Below are 24,934 nucleotides of genomic sequence, written 5' to 3'. Positions count from 1 at the left end.
CGGGGCCCTACCTCGGGCCACAAAGGTGGCGCGGACCGGGCCCTACCTCGGGCCACAAAGATGGCGCGGACCGGGCCCCTACTCGGGCCACAAAGGTGGCGCGGACCGGGGCCCTACCTCGGGCCACAAAGGTGGCGCGGACCGGGCCCCTACCTCGGGCCACAAAGGTGGCGCGGACCGAGCTCTTACCGCGCGTCCATAAAGACCCGAGTTTGAATCTGGACTCAGGTGTAGACTACCTGGATAGTAAACGCCTGGGTTGATCAGCGTTTCTCACCTGGGGAATGGGCTTAGCCCCAGCTCGGGCTATCCCCAGGACAAAATGAGATAATGAGTAAAATGCTTTGCTGAGTTCGGCGCCACGCGAATGTCAGCTGTCCCCTCCTCCCCTCTGCGGCCCCGACTCTTAGCCCCCATCCGGCCCCCTCCTCCCCAGCGGGCGGAGGGGGGAGAATAACAAGAAAATAGCGCCGGCCGGCTCGACTTCACTGACTTTTCTGCTTTCCCAGCCTCTCCCTCCACCCAGAATTTCTTCCAATTTGAAACAAGTTCCCCTAACACAGACGGGGGCAGGGGTAGGGGGTGGGGTGATCAATCTTCCCATCCTCCACCTGTAAGAAGCCAGTTAGCGGAGGAGGAACACCCTCCCACCCCATCCCCACCCCCACCCCCTCGGCATGTGAGCAGACAGCCGTAACGAGCCTGCATTTCTCCAGCCCCGCTAGCTGTCACCTCCCCTCCTCCTCTCCCCGCCCCCTCCCGTCTGCCCAGCTGACTCTGCGCCCCCTCTCGGGTCACTGAGGCATCAGCTGGGACCCCCAGGGCCAGATGAGCGATGGAGGCCCGGCCTCTGCCCCTCCCCCCATCCTCCCCCCGGCTGAGGGAGGTTGAGCTTTTGTTCCAGGCCCACCAGCCAACCCGGTGACAGCTCCTGGCCCGGCCCATCTGCCCTCATTCCGCCAGGGAGATCCGCTGAGACGCGGCGGCCTTACAGCTGTCACTCACTGTCTGGGGCCCAGATGGCCGGGTCCGGGGGACAGGAGGCCCCCCAGATCTGGAGCCCGATGCAGCGCCTCGGGCCTAGGCGTCCATCGGGTAAGGGCTCGCTTAACGCCCGTCCCCCCAAATCCATGTTTCAGCCCCTGCAGGTCCCTACAGCTGAGCCGAGTCTCGTCCACGGCCCGGAGCTGGCCCGGAGCCCGCCATGACGGCTCCGTGGGGCCTGCAGATGACAGCTCTGTGGGTGCCCCCTACACTAATGTCATCATCATCTCCAAACCTTCCCCCCTCCCCAGCTTCCGATCTCGTCAAGGGCAACGGCATCCTCCCAGGCACCCAAACTCCCGGCCTAAGCGTCCTCCATGGCCCCCTCCCGCCTGCCCCTGCTCTCCTGGCCCAGGCTCTCCTCCCCTTGCTCTTGCAGCCTGTTTTTATGGCTGACATCTCCCTCCCTTCCTTCTCTCTCCATTTCCTGGCTGTGCCCTATGCCCAGAATGTCCCCTGGGTTTTCTCCATCCTCACATCCAACTCCCACCTTCCCCCGCTTCTTCCCGGAGGCAGATCCAAGACCTCCGTCTGCCGCAGGATTCTTCTAGCCCTCCCAGCTTCTAGTTAAGTCCAGTAACGAAACATTTATTCATAAGTAGCCATGGTGTAATGAGCTGCGGGTAAGGGGATGCAAAGAATTGGAGGGAACAAGCATTTATACAGCACCTACTAGGTGCCAGGCACTGTGACAAGCGATGGGGATGCAAAGAACGGGAGGGATCGAGCGTATATATATGTAAATTTATACAGCACCTACTAGGTGCCAGGCAGTGCTAAGCGCTTTACAAATATTATTCTCATTCCTCATAATAACCCCAGCAGATAAATTCTTTTATTATCTCCATTTTACAAATGAAGAAACTGAAAGCGACTTTCCGGGGGTCCCCCGGCTGGTGAGTGTCTGAGGCCAAATTTGAACTCGGTTCTTCCTGAGTCCTGATCCCGACCGGGCGACCAGCTGCCCAGAAGGCGCCCAGATTCAGGAGGGCTGGGAAAAGCTTCCTGCAGACGGGGGAGGGGCGTGGGGGAGGGGGATTCGAGCTGATCCTTTTAGTCCAGGAAACCACGAGGCAGACGAGGCTCGGGGAGACAGCAAAAATGGCCAGGATGGAGGCAGCCGTCAGGAGGCGGGCGGCCCTGGACCTCGGCAAGCATGGCGGGAGGAAGGCGCGGCTAGACTTGAAGGAGGGAGGGGGTGGTTGGAGAGACCCCGGCCTGGATGGGCAGACCCGAGAACCACCCGTGTGGGCAACTCAATCCTTGGGCGCTGCCGGGGTGAGGGGGCAAGGCACTGACCAGGACAGAAGATGAAGGTCCGACAGAGGAAGCAAGAAGGCGGTCCAGCCGCCGCAGGGCTCGCTCGCCAGCTTTATGGAGAACTTGCCCGCGGGGAGCAATCACAAGGTGGCAGAGGCAGCCACAAGGGGGCGCTCTCCGGGCCTCTCTGCTTTAGACCTGATGGCGTGACACGGGAGCCCCCGGCCCAGGACCCGCCAGCACGGCGGGCCCCCATCAGAGAAGGGGCCGGGCTCTGGGGGCAAAGCGGGACGGAAGCAGCCCAAAGGAAACTGAAGCAAACACGTACAACTAGGGACGCCCCAAGGTTCGGGGGGACCGCCTCTGTCCGGCCTGTGGCAGCGCTCGGAGGTGCCGGCGGCCGGGACAGCCAATGACGTCACTGCGGTCCTCTCCCAGAACCCCGGACGCACTACGGCCCCCGGGGCGCCCCCTGCAGGACTCCTCGAGGGCAGGGCCTGTCCTTTGCATTCGCTGCGGCAGCACAGCGTGCTCGCCACAAAGGCCTGGCGTGTTCTGCCAGCCCGCGTTTGGGCGCCCGCTCGCCCGTGGCTGCCGACGGGCCGCTTGTGCGGGATTCGGAGCGACATTCGTCTGAATGAGAGACAGAGAAACAGAGACGAGACAGACGGACAAGAAACGAGACGGAGGCAGAGACAGAGACAGTGTGTTAGGGTCAGAGGCAATCACTGTTGAAGTGTTTTTATTGGGGGAGGGGAGAGGAACAAGGCATTAATGGGCTAATTTTGGAAACGAGGGCAGAGCTCCTTCCGCCCAAAGGCCGGTTCTGTAACATCTGGCCTGAGGAAGTTCGCCCTCTGTTCCGAACACACTCTGACTCGCCTAGGACTCGCGGCCCCGTTTGGGGGCAGCCTTGGAGATGGAGATTCAGACTGTCTGCCCCTCCCTTCCCGTCCAGCTCAGGCTGAGCTCCCAGAACAGCGCGGGGGCCCCGGCCCTTCCGCCCGAGCAGCCAGACTTGAGGTGGGGAGGGCGGTCAGACCCGACTCCAGCCCTCTTCCCCCCTGCACCAGCTTCACAGCCCGGCCCTCTCCCTGAACAGAAGGCCGGGAGAGAGAGGTGTCTATCTCGCTGACATCCCGGCGGGCCCAGGGAACAAAAGGCCTTCCCATCTCCCTATAAGCCATTTTCTCCTCCGCTGAGAGCTATTCTTTGAGGCCGAGACGAAGCAGGTGGCCCGGCAATTCCCCTGATGGTCAAGACTCATCTCTTCCCTTTGGGGATCCAACCAGGGAATTGCATTTTAAAATGTCTTTCAGCCAGAAGCAGGAGCCTCCCCTTCCCGCCCCAAGCCAGCCCCATACCAACACCCTTTTGCAAAAAGCATGAGACCTTTCTCGAGTTGTACAACAGAAGCCACGGAAAAGGGGCTTGTGTTTACTATAATCCTGGAGGCTGAAAGCAGGCTATGGAAATAAGGCACAGTATCTGACATGAGCACATTCATTCTGCCCATCAGAATACAAAGAAAAATAAATGAGGATATTGTGGAACTGGCATCTCTATGGATACAATTTCTAAAGAGTCTTTAACCTCTTTTTGTGAGGTGAACCCCTTGGGCCCGCAGTCTGGTGACGGACCCCTTTTCAGAATCCCGTTTTTAAATGGATAAATTAAAATGCATAGGATTACAAAGACCATCAATTATATCTTGAGTTCTCAAAATATTTTAAAAACAAGCTCACGAACCCAAAATTAAGAATCTGTTGTAAAAATGGCTCAAGCGCACGGGAGGATAGATTGGGGAGGAGGAAAGGGCCAATGGTGGTCATTTTACAGAGTTAGTTCGCATCCACGACCAGGATGTGTGGATAGCTCACAGCAGAGCTGGGATCTGAAACTCGGGGCTGAAGGCCGGCACGTCTACTTGGCCGATGAGAAGCTGGGCAATGAGACTCGTCCAATAAGCGGCATTTAGAAATCATACCTTCCCTGTGAAGATCCAATGATCTGAAAATAACCTCCCTCCCTGAGACCTTTAGGGCAAAAACCATTCCGTGCAGACACAATGAAGCCTCCAAAAATGGCAGCTGCCAGCGAAAGATAGCTCTACCCAAGCCGAGTCCACAGGCACTTAAGTCACCAACAAAAAAGGGAACCCCCAAACCAGCATGGCAGGAACGGGAGACAGAGGGCAACGTTCGTGCCAGAAGGGGCCGGCTGGCTGCCAGTTTAGAGCCAGGAGGGACCTCCTGGGCACCAGCTCCAGCACTCATTTCGATGCAGGATCCAGGCTCCCTTCCAGGATGGCCTCCCTGCTCTGTGCTTTTGGACCCTATCACATTCAACAAGATTTTGCCTCCTAATTCTCCTGTCTGCTTCTGATATTGAAATCAACTCCCTCACCCTATGCCCATGATGCACTGCTGGCATGTACATCTGGCCATTTCTAAGCCCTTCAGACATCTAGGAACCAAGGATTAACCAGAATTTTCGTGTTTTTTTCGCAGCATTTTTTGGTCTGGACTGTGAGTTCATCAGCATAGAACTCCCAGTGGTGAAATTCTCTCCAAGGCTCATCAGTAACTTGTTCAGTTCAGTTCTTCCGGGGAACTGAAATGATCTGCCCTCAGTATCACAGCCAGCAGGCAGCGGATGTGGGATTCAAATCCAGGCCTTGCTTCCTGGCCTTTATTCACTACTGCCACATTCTTTCTGTTCTTCAACTCAAAGCTCAGACAATAATTGGCACAGAAAAGTTGATGGGCACAAAGGGATTTAATACCCAACCAGCAAATAGTCCTTCTGAGACAGAAAGTGTGAAAATAAAGCTTGTGTCCCCCTCACTCCTGGGCCGCCTAAGGTGGCAGCTTCCTGCGTCCATCGCCAGACAGTGACTGGTCAGAAGTGGGGTCACTCTGAAGAGCTCCAGGTTCTTCCTCACAAAACATTGTGGGAATCAGGGCTGCCAAAGGGCGGAGACAGTCCCAGAACCCAAGCGTCCGGTTTCAGCCCCTCGCCCGGCCTCCTCTTCCCTGACCCCTTACTGCTCCTGCCCATCATGGGGCAGCTTTCCCAAGACGCCCGTGAGGTGTCCTGTGTTCGTATGGCACTTCAGCCCCTCGGCCTCTCCGGGGTGCAGAGGAACAAATCTGGAAAACTGGGTCGGGAAGCCCGAAAGGGGCGCAGGTGGGAGGAGGAGTCCAGGGTGAAAGGCCAAGCGCCGGGCCGTGAGCGCCCCAGCTCGGAGGGACATCTCTGCCCGCATGGCCCCGGACAGGTCCTTGTGAGGCGGTGGGCAGCGCCCGCCCCCGGAACTCTCCAGGTCTCCCGATGCCCGGGTCGGCAGCCGCCACTATTTCTTTCTCTTCTGCTTGCTGTCGTTCTTGCTCTTCCTATCTCGGCCCTTCTTCAATTTCTTGTTCTGTTTCTGATCCTTTTCCGCTTCAGATTTTCTCTTCTTATCACTGAGAAAACAGGCAGAGGAGGAAGAGATAAGGGTGGAGGCCGCCCCCACCCCTAAGAGCACACACGAGTGAGCCCACTACCATGTTGGCTCCTCCGCCTAAAATTCCTCCAGGAGGAAACTGAGGGAGGCCCCGAAGTCCAACAGCGCTCCCCGCCCCCCCCCCCCCATGATGGCGGCTGGACCTGAGCAATCTACCAGAACTGCTCTGAACAGACTTCTTGGGCCGGGGGTCCTGCTCCTTCCTCCCCCCCTCCCCCCATCCAGCCCAAGGATCCATGACAGATCCCACTCCTTGAGAAGGGGGCACAAGTGTTGCTGCCGCTTCCCCGGCTTGACTTGGTTTTCTCATCCAGAAAACGGGGCAGGGAGGGGCCGGATTTGCTTCTTAATCCGGCACTCTCGCGAGCAGGCCCACAGGCTCCAGGTCTCACCTCTTCAAGCTGACGACGGACGCGTTCTGTCCGGCTTTGTTCAGAACCTCGTTCCATTCTTCGTCATCCCCTCGGATTATGTATCTAAAGAGGGGACAGGACCGGGTGAGAGAGGCTGCGGGAGGGGCCGCGCCTGAGGGGAAAGATTGTGGATCCTGCTCTTGTCCTGGCGACGTGCCCAAAGGACGGGGGAGATCGTGTTCTGGCTCGAGGGTGAGGCTGAAATCCCTGCAGAACCCCCCGGCCCGCTGCCGGCCTCGCTACCCAGAGCCCTCCAGCTACCCAGGAAGCTAATGAACACCCCGGGGGTGGGAGGGCAGAGGCTGCCCAGATGCTGACCCGCTCTGCCTGAGGCGACCCGTGGTCCCTTCCCACCAGGGTTCCCGACGCTGGGGCCGTGACCTTTCTGGGGACCCTCATCAGCTTGAGCCCATCTACACCCTCTGCTTTGGGAGCTGAATAGACTCTCCCACCTCAGTGACACACGAACTCCCAGACCCCGGCACGGTGCTTGGCCCAGGAGAGGTGCTTAATCATCGCTGACAGGGATGAAACAGGTGAGTGAAGCACCCCCAGAAAGTAGGGGCTGAGCCTGGGGGGGGGCAGTTCTGATCTAAGAGCTGCTCTTACACCGGGCGTCAGGCCCTAAAATAGTAGTGGCCGTCCCAGAGAACAGGAGGAAGCTCAGGTCCCTGCAGAATCCCAGGTGGCACCGGCCCGCTAACTGGTAGCCAAGAGGGACCCACAGAACTGCAAGGCAGCAGCTTCTTACTGGGAGAGATCCATGTTCTTCAGCTTCCCCACTTCTTTGCGATGTTTTTCCTGGAATTCTTTTGCGGCTTCATCCTGAGTTTGTAAGACAGCAGGAGCAAGTCAGACCTCACACTTAACAGTGACAAAGAGTGTGTGTGTGTGTGTGTGTGTGTGTGTGTGTGAGAGAGAGAGAGAGAGAAAGAGAGAGAGAGAGGTTTCCTTTCCTTCTGCCATACAAGCGGCCGTCCCACCTTTCCTAATGGGCGGGCATCTTTTACACACACACACACACACACACGCACACACACAGGCACACGACACGCACACGCACACACGGTAGGGCCAAGTCTAAATCTGTGCTCAGGGGCGGGAAGTAAAGAAACTGCCAATAGCAATAAGCCCCCCTTCTCTTCCCACGAATCCCGGAGAGCTCAGTTTCCCACCCAAGGCACAAAGAGAAAGAACCAGGCAGGAACGGGTCAGATTTAACCACTGGCAGCAAAACCCATAAGCCCTCAGGGACCCAAGCCTGGGATCTCGAACTCCTGCAAGGCCGAGGGCCTGGCTAGGGCAGCTCCTGCTGCCCGTGTGGCTGCGTCTGAAGTGTCGGGGGTCCAGAGGATCGAGAGCAGGGGAGGGAGACTCGGCGAGCTCCTGGGTCTGCCATCCCAGCCCGTGGCCCAAGGCCGTGCACACACAAACACCTGGGACCGCCTCGTCCCTCCCCCACCTCCCCCGACTGCCTCCCAAATAGAGGAAAGACTTTCTGGGGGTGCGAGGGAAGGGGCCGCCGTACCAGGTCTTCACTCAGAGATTTAATGGTGGGCTCCATGACCACGTCCTTCGCTGCCACCATCTGCTCCTCGATGGCCTTCTCCTGGATCACACTGAAAAACTGAGGAAGGAAACACAGGATGGTGGCAGGGTCACCCCAGGGGCCGGAACGTGGGGCTCCCTCGGGGGGGCCGGGACGTGGGGCTCCCTCAGGGGGGCCCGGGGGGGGGGGGCAGCCCGACCCTTCGGGGAAGGCCTCTCACCTGCACCACCTTGCGGATGACCCTGTTGAAGAGGCCCATCAGCTGGCTGCAGGGCAGCTCGATCTCCTTCTCCAGCTGGTCCATGGTCTTGTGCTGGAGGCCGACCCCCAGCAGGAGAGCCTGGGAAGGACAAGGCGTCGGAGCCGGCCCCAGCCCGCTCAGCCCCGACACGACCCCAGCCCTCAGCCTTCTTTCCAGCTGCCCCAGTGCCCCTGGTTGGTGCCAACGGACACAGGCGATGCTGTACAACCAACACTTCCGATCAGGGCAAAAAGCTAAAGGCTGCCCTGGCCGCGAAGGCCCAAGAAGAGACCATCAGCCCATCCCAAGCCCGCGCTTCCTGCAACAAGAGGCTGTGCAGCCTGCCTGGGAGGTGCTGAGTGAGGGGAGACCCCGCTCCTGCGCTGACCGCCTTTCCCCACGTCCTTGGCTTGTGGGGGCTCAGACAGCACCTCCCACTCGTACGTGGTTGTGGGCACGTGGGCACTGGAGGCGAGCTCCCCGAGAGCAGAGCCTGGCACACGGTGGGTGCCCAACAAGCCCTGGTGACCGATGGCTTAGTAGCCTTTCAGCCCCATCGCCTCAGGGAGCTCAGGAAGAGCCGCCCAGGCTGAACCTCCCGGGCCCGAGAGGTGCCGGGGACGACGGACGTACCGACTGGGCGGCCGACAGGGAGAGCTGGCCCAGCTGGCCCAGGAAGTGCAGCCGGGCGATGGCCGGGATCAGGTCCATGATCAGGTGATAATCCACCATGTTGCGCGAGTACATCTCCAGCCTCTTCAGGTCGTAGGAGAGGAAGGTGGCCTCCAGCTCTCCGCGGCTCAGCTCTGGGGACACACGGTGGGCTTCGCTCTCTCCCCCAGCGGAGGGCAGGCCCGTCCCCGTCACCCCTTCTCCCCGTGCCCTTACTCCCTAAAGGAGGTTACTTTCCCAGGCTCCCATGGACGGACCGCAGCAGTCCGCAGCAGAGGGGAGCCCAGAGAATCCTTCCCACACCAACAAATCTTTTCAGGCCGCACCCGTGCACACGAGCCCATCTGATTTTTTGCAATAACCCAACGAGATCAAAGGGACCAGTTTTGTCATCCCATGTGACAAAGGAAAAACGGACTCGTTAAAGATGTCCCCGGACAGAGGACAGGAGTCAGATCTTGCCTCGGCACTCAGTGGGGCCCTGGCCAGGCCATTCCCTCAGACTCAGTTCCTCTTCTGTAAAAGGGGAACAGCACTGACTTCTAAGGGTGCCATGAGGCTCGTGAAGAAGAGAGATTATGGGCAAAGAGTTCGGCAAACTGTAAAGCAACAAATATCCCACCTAGCTGTGGCAAAGAACACCCAGTTCGCGAGGGGGATGGGAAAGGGACAGACCGTGGGTCTCTAACCCCTCATCCACCAGACTTGGCTCTCTCTCCTTGGGGTTCCTTAGTTCTAGCCCAACCCCCCTCAAACCTGAGCACTCACTCACCTGCCTGGGATTTGTCCCCAATGTTTTTGTTCTGAAGGATGTTCAGAGCCAGGGCGGGTGAGAAAGAGCTGAACTGATACGCCAGCAAGGACAGGAAGCGCCTCCGGAAATCTGGGGCACAGGGGAGGGCGAGTTGGTGCACTGGAGGCTCATGTCGTCCCCCCCCAACAGCACGGCTCCCCAACACGCCCCCCTGGTTTGTACCTTTCCAGAAGGCCGGGAGCCAGGGGTCCTGCTCAGGATCTTCCTCTGCACTTAGAGTCTTCAGCATGATACACGAGTGCTCGCCTGTCAGGTCATTCTGAGGAACAGAAAGCCCACGAGCTAGCCCCACGGATTTCTGGGGCCCTGTCCTTAGCCGCTCCCTCCCCGCTTCCCCTCCCATGATGCAGTGAGTCCCACAGAACAAGAGTTCTTCTGAACAGGAAAGCACCATGAAGTGCTTACTAGGTGCCCAAGCAGAGGGAGATGGCCCACGCTGCCTCTGTCCCACGCTGCCCCTCGAGCCTGCCCGAGGGCTTTGGGCAGTGGCCAAGCCCAACAGCCTCTTGGGAATCAGGCGCACGGGAGGCCCAAGCAGAAGGATCCAGGGGTAAGGACGCCTGGATTCCCTCCTGGGGCAGGGGGCCGAGCCCTGGGGCCAGCGGTCTGCCCGCTGCAGAGGCTCCCTCTGGCCACACCGTCCCTGCCCTCGAGGAGGGAGAGACCGAGAGGTGTCCGCAGGGTGTCGGGACACTCGATGGCCTGCACACTCACCGGCGTCTGCCTCAGATAGACAGGAACAAATCCGGCCCGCTTCCAGAACCTGCGGGGACAGGAGAAAGGCTGGGTCTGGTCTGGGAGCCTGGGGTGGGGAACAGGAATGGCCGAGGGCGCCGGCCGGGAGGGCCCTGAGAGGGCCCCCGGAGCCACAGGTGGCGGGCGACCTACTTCAGCAACTTTGGGGTCAAGCCGTAGGAGACGCCCAGGTAGTCCAGGCTTTCCGCAGGCCTCTCACTCAGCTTGAGGAGCAGGGGGGGCAGGTCCTTCCGGGGCGAAACGGCTTCTTCCAACAAGCTGACGGCCTAGGGCGGAAGTCAGAGGGAAGGTGAGTCGCTCGCTCCTCCTTGCAGACTCGGACTGCGAGCCACGCTATCTAAAACCCCGAGCCACCCGGCCTCGGCAGGACCAGAGTCCCTCACGCAGAGACCCTGCGGTTAGTGCCCGCCTTTCTGTACTGAGGGCGAACAAGGCAGCCGCCCCGAAGGCGCCCCCAGCCCTAAGGGCCTCTCCAGGGCCTGTCGGGGGGCAGGGGGAGGGAGACTGGGAACCAAGGAGGTGCCACAGGGCGGGACCGGCCGCGGGACGTGGCACCCCAAGGAGACGGGACGCGAGTGCCCCGGAAGAGCCACAGAACGTGGAGGCCTCGGAGAAGCTTGGGGAGACTGGGTCGAAAGAACGTAGAGAGGACCCAGCCAAACGACCCAAGTCCACCCGTGAGGGTGTGTAGTCTACGTGCCGAGCCATGTTCGGACTTCTACATCAGTATCTGGGATAACTGCGGCCGTACGCAGGACGTCGGAGCCCTGGCCTTGCTCAGCCCAGCAGAACTTAGAGGGAGGACTGCTGCATGTACTGGGAGCACGGTCAATGTTTGCGGTAGATTTCTGAATTTAAAGAAATCTCCAAAAATTCCTTAGCTACAAGAAATTGGGGGGAGGGAAGTGGGGGTGGGACATTTGGGGAACTAAGTTTGGTGGGAAAACAAAGAGCGTCAGCAAAATTAAGAAAAACAACCTCAAGGGTGGGCAGAGATGGCCAAGCCCAAGGCTTCAGTGAGCACAGATGCCCCGCTCAGGGAGCCCCCCAAATCCCCCACTCCAAAGGGAGGGGGGGGTGACATCACCGAGTGGGAACTCCCGGCTCCTGGGGCAGCCACGGCCGGGCCACTCACCTCGCTGCTCACGGTGTGGATTTCTTGTGATTTCTGGATGATTTTCTCCTCCAAGCAGGGGAACTGGCCCTCGTAGTACATCTGGAGCAGCTGCAGGGCCCGGCTGCCGTAGCCCATCTTCAGGGCAGAGAAGCACAGACACGTGAGACGCGGCCCCTCGTCCTCCCACAGGCCCAGGGGCCTCCCTCCCCAGGCAGGCCACACCACTTGTCTCCGTTCGGAGACGCCCGGGCTCGAGGTCACTGCGACAGGTGTGGGAACCTCCCGGGGGCCCTGGGAGGGCACTGGAGGTGATCCCGGCCCAAAGTGCTCGTTTTCACCAGGTGAGAGCTCGTGGGAGGGGGACATCAGAGGGAAGGGCCCCCGGGCCCCTCTGGCCCCGGGGAGGGAAGAGCCAGGCTGTCCCCTACATTACTACAACCAGACCCAATTCACAGCTGCAGAGCTACAACCAAAGAAAAATCCCCCTGCCCGAGGGAGACCTTACCCCTTGGTAATCTGGGTGCACGGCAATGCGCACGATCCTTCCGCCAGAGAGGCTGCCAAAGTCAGGGTCTTGGAACTGTGGGGGGACAAGTCTGCGGCTCAGAAAGAGGCCGAACCAGGGGGAAATGCACACAATGGCCACGGCCACCCAACGCATCCCAGTATTTCAGATTTCCCGAAAAACGCCCACGAGCAACCACTTCAGAGGCCTGAGGCCTCTCTCTGGCAGAGGTGGGGACGACGAGGGCAGGGGGCTAAAGGTGGCCAAGATCTATTTCTTTTAACTGGGCTTATCTGTTACGAGAGGGGGTTCTCCTGAGGGGGGAGAACGAGCCATTGGTGACAATGACATTAGAAAATCCCAACCAAACTTTGTGGGTTCTTTTTAAAGACCATCAAAACCTCTTCTCTGCTGTTTAACTGCACCCAGAGATAGCAAAGCCGGGTCACCTGCTCGGAGACGGTCCAGGGAATGAGATCTCCATACGCCTTCTTCCCGCGAGACAGGCTGTTGAGGATGGATTGCCGAGAGATCTCGCCCTCGAGGCAGACCTACGGGGGGGAGGCTGTCACAGAGGCAGGGACGCCGACGGGCCCCCTGCTGGGACCCGAACTGCTCTGGCTCGACTACGTCCCCTGGCACCCGTGCCCACAGTCACTTCTGGGAAAACGCGAAGCTCAAAACCAAAGGGCTCCTCCCCCAGACAGAGATCCCCCAGCCATGCTCGGAGCCCCAGGTCGGCCTTCCCCATCGACCCAACCCTCGGGAGTTTCCCCGGCCCCCCAAGGTGCCCGATCCCCCCACATGCAAGAAGTCCACAAACCTGGACGACAGCGAGCACTTCCGGCAAGGAGTTCTGGGTCGGGGGGACCGGCGGCAGGAGACAGAAGAGATGGTGAGCCGGGGCGTCCGAGAGCATCTGAAGGTCGTTGGGGGAGTTCTGTGGGGGGGAGGGAAAGGTCAGAAAGGCCCCCGCGGCCGCCCCGGCCAGCCCAGAAGCTGCCCCAGCACGGCACCACCTTGTAGTGGGAAGCCACGTAGAGCGCCATCAGTCTCTGCAGGAAGGCCTCGGAGGCCTTGTGGTAACAGAAGAGAGTGTCTCGGTTCACGTAGTAGCTGCGCCAGGGTTGAGGAAAGTCCCGAGACGCCCCAAACCCTGGTGGGTGAATAACGGGGAAGCTCGAGGACGGCTCGGGGGGAGTCCCTGCCCCCAGAGGAGATCCTGGGCCCCGCCCCCCCGGAAGGATACAGTTCGCAGGCCTCGGGGAGAGGGCAGCCCGACACGATCCTGGTGATGTTGAGGCAGTCGAGACACAGCAGCCCGTTGAGCCACTTCTCGACCGCGTCTCCAGGCGCGTACCGGATTGACTCCTGGAGGGAAACTTCATGCAGGGTTCGAGCTGCCCCCGGGGAGAAAAAGCAAGGCGTTCCAAGCCGTCCTGGAGGCCACGCGCACAGAGCCCCTCGGACGGCCGGCTTCCCCAAGCCCGGAGAGGGCCCTCTCTGGCGGTACCTGAGGCCAGCCGGGCCGTGGTGGTGACCTTGTTCTCGGCCGTGGTGCTCAGCTGGCTCTGCGCGCTCTGCTGCCGCAGCTGCTGGATCAGCTTGAGAGACAGCGAGCGGCCCGTTCCCTCGTACCTACGGACCAGAGACAGCTCGGGTCACGACGGCCCCGGCCCCTCAGCACCGAGAAGAACCTTTGGCTTCCCCATTCCCCTGGAAGACCCGGTGTCGAGGGGCCAGCGGGGGCGCGCCCAGCCACACACCCTCCGGCCCCGGGCACCCGCACTCGGACCCAGGGGCATCGGGGGGTCCCCCTTCTACCCACCCGTTGATGGTGGAAGCCATGAAGACGAGGTAGGGGCCCAGCAGGCTTTTCACCAAGGGCAGCGGGATGGCGGCAGCCTCATCAATCACCACGAGCTCAGCCTGCCCCAGCTTCACCGCGTCTCCCGGGTGTATGTACTGTGAGGGGGACGTGGCAGAGGAGACGTGACCGGGGAGCCTGGAGCGCCCGTCCCGAGCAGCGCCCAGGCAGCCCCCGGCCCCCTTCCCCGAAACCACGTGACCCGGCTGACTGATGGACGATCCCTGGATTTGTCATTTACTCGGGGCCAGTTCCGGTAGTTTCTCCACTACCTCCCAGGACTCAGTGCGTGCCAAGTACTCGGGGGCCCGGCCAGTGACCGAGCGGGATGCCCGGGACGAAGGGTACCCTCGCCCAACAGAGGGGAAGGACTCGGGCCGCAGAGTCGCAGCTTCTGGTTAGCTCGACCACAGTAACGTGGGAAAGAGCTGGTTTTTTACAATGGGGGGGAAGGGGAGCAATTAAATCTTGTTAATTGGAGGAAAATCCATGTGAGGGGGACTGGGAGGGAGCTCCCGAGGCTCTCTAGGCATCAATGTTTCCACGCTTACACAGCCATGACACCCTCAGAGTCCGTGGGGTCCTTCCTAGCTCTAGAAAAGTTCTGACAGAAAGCACTTTCTGACTTAAGTAACCGACTCCTCCTGGGACAAGTGTGGGCACTCAGGGGAGGCCCCCAGCCTTGAGGAAACGGGAAGAGAAGGATGCGTGAAGGGCAGAGCCCCCGCTTGCCCGGAGGTCACCCCTGTGACTCCTTCTTAGAGTCAGAAAAAGGGGAACGAATCCGTCTCGAGGGGCCCCGGCTGTGGAGAAGGAAGAGCGCCCTGACGCACTCGGGCCGAATGGCCGGGGACGCACCGCTCCGCGTCCCTGACGAGACCTCGCCAAGGAAGGAGCGCGCCCCAACCCCACATTCCGGACAGCGCGGGTCTGCGTTTTCTCCTTTTCCACAGCCGTGGACAAGACAGGAAAGAGCCGGGAGGGCAAGAAAGGGGGCCTCAGAGAGAAACCTCTCCTCACCATCTAAACTCCAGGGAAGCGAGAAGGATGTTCTCACACCTGAAGGGCAGCCCCGGGGGCGCCTCCTCTGATCTGCAGGACTACCCCCCCCCCCCCCCCGCGGGGGGCCCCTCCCCTAACCTCCCCGAGGGCAAACAGTCAGAGCCGGGAGCTCCCCGGGACTTGCAGGGCTCTTGGGAGAGGTTGTTTAAAATGGAAAAGAAGGGGCTGCTTGTTAGAAATGCACGTTTTTCAAAGGCTTTCCGGGAAAGTCCTCGAGACACGGCTTCTCAAACTGTGACGTCACTTCAACAGAGAAACAGCGGCCTATGGGCTTTAAGCAGAATCTCGCTGAGCCGACTGAAAACGGGGACAAGACCGAGGTTTTTCAAGCTGACTAAGGCACACTTGGTAAAAGTGAACATTTTCCCGTGGAGGCGGCCAGAAATCTGGAAGAGGTTTGTCTAAATACAACACTGACTCGGGGAAGCCCGGACGCTAAGGGGAGAGGCCAGGAGGGGAGGGGAGCAAGGGCCGGAGCGCGTCACCTGGATGGTCTGCCGGTGCTCACGGAACACGTTCACCCGGATCACCGCCTTGTTAAACTCGGGATTCAGCGACTGGATGATCTCATAGTCTAAATGCTCCTGAAACACAAAGCCGGAGGGAGAATGAAGGCAACAGGACTGGGGGGGAGGGGAGGCCGGGGCCCCAGGACCAGCCCCACCCTCCAACGTGTTCCCAAAGGCTACAGGCTGGCTTCAAGTCTCCCCTCCAGGACTCCTGAGCTGCAGGCGTTCTACCTGAGTTTCCCCATTTGTAAGATGAGGAATCACCAGTCAGAGCAAAGGCAGAAACTCGCCCAACCCCTTCCCCAAACCGCTCCAAATTCCTTTAAATAATGACTCTTAAGCAAATTTTAGGGCACTGAAACACCCCACAAGGCTGGCTGGAACATTTTCCGGCCAAAGGCAACTAGGAAGGTCTGGGCCATCAGGGTGGGCGTCCCACAGGCCCAGGTGCAGGCCTGACTCAGCGGCAGTGCTGCGGCTTCCATTCCTCTCAGACCAGAGAGGGCTAAAAGGGTCTGTGGGAACCGGGGGCGGGGAGAGAATGGGGGGAGCCCAGCCCGCAGCCCCAGTGCAGCTACCCCACAGCAGGGCCCAGGCAGCGCCCCAGAGCTTGCAGGTCTGCTACCGATACAGCGGGGCGGGCACTCCCAGCAGCTCCGACTTTAGCAAAGAGTTAAAAGCTGAGTAATAGGCTAGAAAAACGAGCAGGCGACAGAAAAAGATTCAGACCACAGAAAGCTATTATGGTGAAAGGAAGATCAAAACACACCAGAAGATAACAAAGTCAAAGCTCCTACGTCCAAAGCCCCCAAGAAGAATAAGACTTGGGCTCAGGCCTGTAATGACCGCATATTTAAAGTCAGCCGGAGTCAGGAATTCAGGTTAAGGGAAAAATCTTCAATATTTATTGAAGAGAAGAGGTGAATAAAGATTGCGATAGCAAATATAGGCAGTTGCGACAGGAAGCCAGCTAAGAGAGAGCGGAGAGCGACGCGAGCCGAGCCAACCGTGGCAATGGCAGTCCCAAAAAAGTCTCTCCTTTCCCTTCCTTTTCCACTCCCCTGCCTCCACCCACCAAAATCGTCATTTCCTATACAACACATCAGGACTTGCACAAAGAGTGGGCGGGGGCCATTCTTTCTCCAAGCTTACATATTAATAGAGTATGGTCCAATTACTATTTAGCCTCATGTGCTTGGGACCTCAGTGCATCAACTCAAGCCTCAGCCCATTACACAGGCCCAGACTCAAAAAGAATTTTAAAAGTCAAGTAAGAGAGGCAAAATCAGGGGAAGAATTGAGAGTGGTGCCAAAAAATTACATATGCACGTAAAGCTAATGAGAAGAATGCCTTAAAAAGCAAAACTGGCCACGGGAAAGGAGGCGCAAATGCTCACTGAGGAAAATAATTCCTCAAAAATTAGAATTGAGCAAAGGAAGCTAATGATTTTGTGAGAAATCAAGATAAAGCCAAAACAGAACAAAAAAATGAAAAATAGAAAATGTGAAATATCTCACAGGAAAAACAACTGACCTGGAACACAATCTAACAATTGTTAATTGGGAGGGATGAGATGGGGCCGCCCTAGCGCCGGTGTGCCAGGGTTGTTAGTGAGGGCCAAATGGCACAGCACGCGAGCATGTCTCAGAGCCTAAGGTACGTGTCAGTCACCCCGAGGACAAGGACCGGGCAGAAGCCGGCCCCGGACCTTTCCTCCCACCACCAAGGCCAGGGGGCCAGCACTCGCACCCACATCTTCCCTGCTCGCTTACCTGGTACTGAAGGGCATCGAAGCCTTTAAAGATGAACTCAAACAAGGTGTGCAGGTTATCCGGGCTGGGGGACGTGACGAAGATGTTGGAGTACCTGCGGACAAGAGAGAGCCGGATGCTCCTCCGGTAAACTCAAGCAGGCCTGAGAGGGGGCAGGGCAGGCATTAGGGGAGGGGAGGACAGGGCTGGGGACGGCGCCGGCACCTCCTGCGATTCCCCTCAGGACGCAGAGGGGGACCCCCACTTACCCAAAGGCCACTGCCCCCGCGATGGCCAGCCCCAGGGCGGCCGACTTCCCGCGGCCTCGGGCCGCCGTGAGCGCCACCGTGCTTCTGAGGGTCTTCTCTGAGATGGCCTCGATGAACTTCAGGACAGCCTTGGCCTAGGAACAAGAAGTCCTCCGTTGGAGGGGCACCAGAGGCTCCAATGCCCCCCCCACCCCGAGGAGGCCCGTGGGGAGGTCCCTTCCCCCCACTCCCCAAGCAGGCTTGCAGGAGGCCGGGGAGAAGGGCCCAGCCCACCGGCCAGGGGGGCCCCAATGCCCTCTCCAGGCTGGAGACCACCGCTCCTCCGGGGCAGGCTGCTGCTGCTACAAAGGCTCTGCTGGCCAAGGAGCATTTGCCACGTGGCCGACCCCACGCTGTTCTCTCACTTAATCCTCATGACCACAGTGAGCGGCGGGCACTGTCACTGCCCCCATTTTACAGAGGGAGACACCAAGGCTGAGGGAAGTGAAGGATTTTCTCAGGACCCAGAGCCAGCAAGTAGCTGAGGCTGGATCGGAACTTGGCTCCTCCTGCCCCAGGTCCCCGAGGCACAGTGTCCCAGGACACGGCCACGTGGCTCCACCACGACCGGGCCCACTGTCGGCCTGGGCCCCTTCCTTTGTATCTCCCAGACTTGGGGGCGACTCGCACCCCCGTGTGACCTGACAGAGTCAGCTGAGCCCGAAGGGGCCATGGTTGTGTGAGCCTCTCTTCAGGTGCCCGGAAACCTTCAAATGCCAGGGAAACGTCCCCGTGAGGAGGGGCCGCGGAAGCCCGTGAGGGCGCCAACGTAAGAGTGTGCCGGAGCCGTGCAGAGAGGACTCGGGCCCTGGGTCTCCCGGGCCCAGGCCGGGGACCCCCATGGGGAAAGCAGCCGGCTCCCTCCCTGCAGGGCGGCGGGCACCTGGTCCAGCGTCTTGCAGCAGTCCGCCAACACGCCCACGGGCTGAGTGTCCTGCAAGCTCTCCTTCAGCTCTTTCAGCTCCAGGTCTGAGGGCGACAGCTCGTCGTCCTGCCGGGGAGAGGACAGAGAGGCCGGTGAGCACTCCGGCCAGCCCGGCCACACGGCCACGCGGACCCCCGGGACCCCCGCTGACCTGCGTCTTCGGAGGCAGCGCCTGAATGTTGGCCACGTGGCTGGAGATGGGCAGGATGTTGAGCTGGTCGTCGATGACGATGCAGTTCTTGCAGGAGGCCAAGGACAGGATGAACCTGGCCGGGAGAGAAGGGACCGCCTCATCACCCCCAAGCGGCTCCCCACGGCCCCCGGCCTCCCAAGGACCAAGGAGGCCAGAACAGGCCGGGGCTCCGGGGAGACCCGGGAGCTGGGCCTTAAACTCGCCTCCTCGTGCTCCAGCGTCCTCATCCACAAAGTGAGGAGATGGCTAGTGTTTCCAGAAGGCTCTGGGGCGTAAAAAGCTCTTTAATCGCCATTAGCTTATCCCCACCCCACGGTGCCCAGGGTCAGGGCTATGAGGCTGTGAGGGAGTCGAAGGCGGGGCTCCCTGACTTGCAGCCCCGCCCCCAGTAGCCCCCGCCGCCAGAGGTGGGGTGCCTACACACGGGGTCATTTCCACGAGACCCCGTTAAGGCCTAAGGCCTTGCCCACCCCCGGCGGGGCCCCTGCCACGCCCCAGCTTGCAAGCTCCCTCGAGGCTCCCCGGGGCCTCTCCCGCTGGGAGCTGGCCAAGGCTGGTCACCGGCGCGAGCCGCCCACTCCCCCCCGCACGACTGCGTCGGCTCCCGAGGAGGCTCTGACCCCGGCCCTGCTCGGTGGGGAGCGAGTCGCCCAGAGCCCGAGTGCCGGAAGGAACCAGAGGTCAGCCCCAAGGCCACAGGGACACTGCCCCGGCCTCCCTGCAGCGGCTCCACGGCCCCCTCCGGTTCCTGCCCTAAACTCCTCCCGCATCAACTCGTATTTAACAGGAGCGGCGGCCCACGGTGGGGGGAAGGACGCGTTTGTCTCCCCAGAGCCCGGGCCGGAGTCCCGACGGGCCATTTCCTAAGGGAGCCGGGCCTCCAACTGGGCCGGACCCTCGCTGCCCCACCGGCCGTGACGCCGTCCCCCTTCTCTCGGATCGCCGCGGCACGAAGGCGAAGCCTCTGGCGGGTCCCAGCCCCCATCGTCCCCATGAGTCTGCCCGGCCACGGGGCCCAGGCCGCACCTCTCGTTAAACCGCCCCACCACGTCCTGATGCGCCTCCGTCCGGTAGCGGGAATGCACGTCCTGGAAGGACAAGGGGGCATCCGTCAGCGGGGGAGGAGGAGGGTCCTCCATAGGCAGCCCCAGGGAAAGGTCTGGGGGGTCGCCAGGCGAAGGGGATGGAGAGGTGGAGCAGGGCCGGAGCCCAGGGGCCCCCCCTCTCTGCCCACGGTCAGGCCCCAAGCCCGGACCCAGCCACCCTCCTCCTGAGTCACGCACCCCCACCCGCTCACCATGGTCAGCGTGTACAGCTGTTTGAGGGAGTTCATGGTCCGCAGGAGGATCACGATGACCCCACCCCCTTCCACTGTCTCCACCGTTCGTGCCAGTAGGTTTGGGGTCAAGGCCTCAAAGTCCTAGGAGGAGGGTCAGACACGGTCACCGCTCGTCCAGAAGCTGGGCAGGAGGCTGCCCGGGGTCAGCCGGAGGGAAGCCCCTGGGCCCACAAAGCCCCCCCAGCACGGCTCAGGCTCTAAGAGCCCGGGGTCACCCCAGCACCCGGCGAGGGAGGCAGCGCTGCACGGGCACTCCCCACCGATCCGTGGGCTCTGACGGGGAGGGGAGCTGCCCACGGTGCCCGTCCCACAGCATCGCGTCCATGCTAGGCTGCGGTCTGAGACGCAAAGGTCAGGGGTGACATGCACCAGGCTGCCCCCTGGGTGGGGGGAGGCAGGCAAGTAAGCTGCAGGACTCGGCGACCGAGCGCTGGCTCCCACATGCGGCCTGGGGGACGATGACAGCCTCTGCCCCACATCACAGAGATCTCCACACTCTGCAAACCTCGGGGGCCCCGCAGCGCATGTGGGTCACCTACACCCAGACGGGCCCCAGAGCAGCCCGCCATTTCCTTCTCCAGATCATTTGACAGATGGGGAAACCAAGGCAGACGGGGTTAAGGGGCTTGCCCAGGGTCACCCAGCTGGTGAGTGTCTGAGGCTGGATTTGAATTCAGAGCTTCCTGGCTCACAAGACCCGAGAAGCGTCCTGGCTCCCAGACACCCCAGTACCAGGCCCAGGCAGCTCTGACAAGGAGGAGGGGCCCTGTGCAGGTGTGGGCCTCTGTGTGTGCGCGTGTGCAGGCCCCTGCGCACGTGTGGGCCTCTGTGTGTGCGTGTGCAGGCCCCTGTGCAGGTGTGGGCCTCTGTGTGTGCAGGCCCCTGTGCATGTGTGGGCCTCTGTGTGTGCGTGTGCAGGCCCCTGTGCAGGTGTGGGCCTCTGTGTGTGTGTGCAGGCCCCTGCGCATGTGTGGGCCTCTGTGTGTGCGTGTGCAGGCCCCTGTGCAGGTGTGGGCCTCTGTGTGCGCGTGTGTGCAGGCCCCTGCGCAGTGTGGGCCTCTGTGTGTGTGTGTGCAGGCCCCTGCGCATGTGTGGGCCTCTGTGTGTGCGTGTGCAGGCCCCTGTGCAGGTGTGGGCCTCTGTGTGTGCGTGTGTGCAGGCCCCTGTGCATGTGTGGGCCTCTGCGCGTGTGTGCAGGCCCCTGTGCACGTGTGGGCCTCTGTGTGTGCGTGTGTGCAGGCCCCTGTGCAGGTGTGGGCCTCTGTGTGTGCAGGCCCCTGCGCACGTGTGGGCCTCTGTGTGCACGCCCGCCCCTGCAGGCCCCCCAGGCTCACCCCCAGGCCCCCCTCCCCCCTCCCCCAGGCCCACGGGCGGCCGTTACCTGCAGGACGCACATGCCGAAGGTGTTGCCCAGGATCTTGTGGGTCTCGTTGTAGTAGCAGTAGCGGATGTTGGTGGCCGCCACGAAGAGCTCGAAGGGGTCGTCCTGCCGCACGCTCAGCGTCCCGCTCTTGATCTTCTTCTGCAGCTGCCGCATCCTCTTCTTGCGGTGGCTGCGGATGGAAGGCGGCCCCCAAGGGGCCGGGCATGGGTTCGGACGCGGCCAGGCGCGGCTCCTCCCTCCCCACGGTCCCGGGGAGGCTGGAACGAGGCTCCTGTGAGGCCTTTGGGGAACCTTAAAGCCCCAGGAGCGGCCCCAGCCACTGCTGCTCTAACCCGCAGTCAGACGCCAGGAAGGCGGAAACCCAGAGGGCGCCAGGCCTGGAAACGATCGCCGGGGCCCGGGGCTCCCGCTCACCTGCTGAACCCCAGTTCCTTCTTGTAACACCACAACACGGACGGCCTGGCCCTCACGGCAGCTTTCGACAGCATGTGGTGGAGAATGACCACCTGCCAAGAGGGGGAGAGGGCAGAGCGTCAGACCGGCAGAGGCGGGTGCCCCGCCTACGACGTGGGGGTGGGGGTCCTGCACTCGGGAAGCCCCTGCTTCGCACCAGGTCCTGCGCTACCCGGGGCTCCCACCGGGGCTCAGGCTCTTCCTCCAGAACAGACGAAGGCCCGTTGTTTTGTTTGTCTGGGAGATGCGGGAGGAGGCTGGGGCCCCCGGCCAACGGTCGGCCCTCCCCGTCTGACTCCACCTGCCCCCCTCCTTACGTTCCCCTGTGCCGGCCTGGCCCACAGCAGGCCCTGACACACGGTTGAGGGATGCGTCGGCCCCAGGCTCACTCGGGGGGGCCTCCACGGCCTGGTGCTGCCTCCGACCCCGCACCCCTTAGGCCACAAGCAAACCAGCCCCGGGCCCGTGTTCTGCAGTTCTACCTCCCACTACGCTTAGAGAGCCTGGCATTCGGCTGGATCCAATGCGAAGCCGAGGCACAGGAATTGAGTGTCTTCCCCTTCCAGCCTCAGCTTCCCCGTCTGTACAAGGACATCGGAATAAATGATCTCTGGGGTCCCGGCAAGCCCAGAACCAAGGGGAAGCGAGCCCTAGAGACTCACTTCTCTAAAGCCACCTGGCTATTGAGCTGCAGAAAAGAGGCTGCAAACTCAGCCCCCCAAATCAGACTCAGAGACCTCACTTCTGCGAGGCAGAAAGCGCACTCGCCTTCCAGAAATCTCCCATCAGAGCAGGAGGCAGATTTCATAGGGTCCGGCTGCCAGGGCCCCTCGACAGCTCTCACGCAGGCCTCACCTGATCCTTTCCTCGGTCTCCCACGAGAACAAAGAGGGACCTCTGGCGCTGGGCCATCCCGTTCTCAATGAGGACGCGGATGCGGTTATCCACCTTCTTCCTCTGCATGGTGAAGGAGCGTCCCTGAGGGGCAGGAGCACAGCAGGGAGCACGGAATCAGCCTCGAACCAACCAGGAGCACCGGGGCAGGGGGCTCTAACACAGGGGACACGCCTGGGTCCCTACACTGGTGGTTAGGTTCTCTAAGCACCCCAGCATTCAGCATTTGAACCCGGAGGCAAGGGGTACAGGGGTCATTTATCTGCTAAAAGGTCTGCTAAAGCTCTCCCAGCCCCCAAAGCCAAGGCCTGCCGGCCCGAGGCTCAGAGAAGCGACAGGTGACAACGGCTCGGCAAAGGCAGGTGCTCCCGCCACAGCCTCAGAGTGCTTGCCAGGTGAGGAAACTGAGTGGGGCGGGAGGAGCTGCCACAAAAGGGCCTCGCAAACTTTAAGAAGGTTCAGATTGGATCCTTGAGTTTGACCAGAAAGGTCACTCATAGGTAGGGGGTGAAGGGTCTGCAGGCCCGCAGAGCGGGGTCGGCCCACATACGGAGGGGGAGGTGTGTGCACGCACAGAGGGGGGGGTGGGGGGTGCTGCACACAGAGGGGCATCTGCACGCACACAGAGGAGTGTCAGCACCCACGAGGGGAGGGGGCCAACCGCACAGAGAGGGAGGATGTCAGCACGCACACCGGGGAGGGGAGGGTTCTGCACTCGGCCACGCCCCCTTTGGTCCCACAGGCCCCAGAAAGGTTCTCCCTCCTCAGCCTGCAGGGAAGATCCCCTGCCCTGGAGGATGTGAGCGGCCCTGTCAGTACCAAGAAGCAGCTGCAGGGGGCGCTGACCTCGCCGAGCGAAATCTGGGCCCCCAGCCCGCCCGGGATGCCCACGTGCTCGGCAGTAGCGGCTCAGAGCCCCGCCGCGGCTCTCCTCCAGGTTCCTCACATATTCGCAGAGCTGGAAAAGGACTGCCGGCTCCCCTGCTTTACAGGCGAGGAAACTGAAGCACGAGAGGGGGTGGGTCATGGTCCTTTCGGGGAGGCCCCGGCCAGCTCGCGGGGTTAGTCTGCACCTAGTCCCATACCTCGAACGCTAGGCACAAGCCCCGCCTCGACCCAGAAGCTCCGGCCCCACCCACCCGGGGGGCGTCCAGCAGCCCCCAACCCCGTTACCTCTCCGGCGAGCTCTGCCTGGCTCTGCGAGCGCCGCTGGGGGGCGGACAAGCCGGAAGCACGTGGAGCAGCCGCACGTGGCAGAAGCGCCGCAAGAAGGGAGGACCCGAGAAATGAGGACAGCTATGGGAACGAGGTAGCCTCCAACGGCGGCGCGCAGGCTCCGCCTCCTTTATGCCCTCGCTTCCGGGGATTTACGGGAGGTGGAGGAGGCGCCTAGTGATCTGGCGTGCGCAGGAGGCCGGAGGCGAAACTCACGGGCCTGTAGGGACCTAGCAGGATCGCGGCGCCCTCTAGTGACGTCATTTACTCTTTCGCCAATGAGAAGGGCCCCCAAAGCCAATTCCCGCGCATTGCGGCTGCGCAGAGCCGGAGCCGGAGCCGGAGCCGGGAAGCGTTCTTTTCTTCTTTCCCTTGCGCTCTCAGCTCGTATTTCCCGCCTTCCTTCCCAGTATGTTTGACCTCGTTTCAAAGAGGAATGACTTTCTCCTGTAGGGACGTGCCAGCTCCACTCCCTGGCCTTTGCACTCGTGGTGCCCTCGGCCGGCCGCCAAGCTCTCTCTCCCGGGCTCTGCCCCCGAAGCCTCCCCGCACGCGCTTCGTCCTAGCCCACGGCCCTAGTGGCTTCTTTCCCGGGATATTCCCCAAGAGGTGGCCCAGGGGAGAGCCAGGGTCTCCTCGGTCAGCGTGCCCCCGCAGAGCTCCGTCTCTCCCCTCTCCCTTACATGATCCGGGGGAAAGCTGGTCCTCCGACAGGGATGACCCTTGCGGGCAGAGGCGCCTTTCCTGAGCTACGGGGACTTGGAGCGTGGGTCTAATGTGCCCTAGTTGGGACGAGGTGGAGCATGGGCACTTGCAGCTGGTTCGGTGCATAACCGAAATGCCCAGCGCTCTGCTGGGACTTTCCCGGGCATACCAGGCAGGAGGGACCCTCGCCTCGAAATCCCCCGCCCTCTCCGCCTCAGCCCCGCCTGGACGGCCATATCTGTGCCAAGTCCAGATTCCGCCAACGCCGGGCCTCGGCCTCTTCTCTACAGTCCGGAGTGCGTTCAGGACCGGAGCTCCGCCGCTAAAACGCCTACACAAGCCTTGGGCCGACTTGCATCTCCAGGCGGCGGGTGGAGGAGCTATGAGGTTTTCATTTATCTTTAGAGCACGGGTCTATTTATTGCTCCTTCCTCTTCCCTTATGTTCCT

General features: G+C 61.2%; 1 protein-coding gene across 1 annotated transcript; it reads right to left on the bottom strand.

Annotated features, from left to right (window-relative positions):
• Window positions 1–3,013: 3,013 nt before the first annotated feature.
• On the bottom strand, window positions 3,014–23,901 carry NAT10 (N-acetyltransferase 10). The gene is made up of 29 exons (XM_051966068.1): window positions 23,739–23,901; window positions 22,527–22,649; window positions 21,633–21,724; window positions 21,216–21,387; window positions 19,793–19,915; window positions 19,522–19,583; window positions 18,454–18,568; window positions 18,261–18,368; window positions 17,339–17,472; window positions 17,091–17,184; window positions 15,294–15,392; window positions 13,708–13,844; window positions 13,393–13,517; window positions 13,129–13,279; window positions 12,899–12,995; window positions 12,703–12,819; window positions 12,329–12,430; window positions 11,880–11,954; window positions 11,393–11,509; window positions 10,390–10,523; window positions 10,216–10,264; window positions 9,664–9,760; window positions 9,460–9,570; window positions 8,649–8,821; window positions 7,995–8,114; window positions 7,754–7,852; window positions 6,977–7,050; window positions 6,205–6,288; window positions 3,014–5,771 (listed from the first exon to the last, which is right to left on the bottom strand). Exons 2-29 carry the CDS (start codon window positions 22,632–22,634, stop codon window positions 5,660–5,662), a joined length of 3,081 nt encoding a protein of 1,026 aa, XP_051822028.1. The 5' UTR covers window positions 22,635–22,649; window positions 23,739–23,901; the 3' UTR covers window positions 3,014–5,659.
• Window positions 23,902–24,934: the final 1,033 nt, after the last annotated feature.

This window comes from Antechinus flavipes, chromosome 6 (genome assembly GCF_016432865.1).
Source record: "Antechinus flavipes isolate AdamAnt ecotype Samford, QLD, Australia chromosome 6, AdamAnt_v2, whole genome shotgun sequence".
NCBI lineage: Eukaryota > Metazoa > Chordata > Mammalia > Dasyuromorphia > Dasyuridae > Antechinus > Antechinus flavipes.
The sequence above is the reverse complement of the archived record's forward strand: the minus strand, read 5'-3'. Positions and strand labels throughout refer to the sequence as shown.

Bases quoted from the DNA above. Each gene is read 5' to 3' on its own strand.
- NAT10 (XM_051966068.1), bottom strand. From the start codon at position 22,634: ATGCAGAGGAAGAAGGTGGATAACCGCATCCGCGTCCTCATTGAGAAC. The intron at 19,916-21,215 runs GTAACGGCCGCC...CCCTCCTCCTAG, and splicing joins TCGGCATGTGCGTCCTGCAG to GACTTTGAGGCCTTGACCCC. The intron at 12,820-12,898 runs GTGGTGCCGTGC...TCCCCCCCACAG, and splicing joins ACGTGGCTTCCCACTACAAG to AACTCCCCCAACGACCTTCA.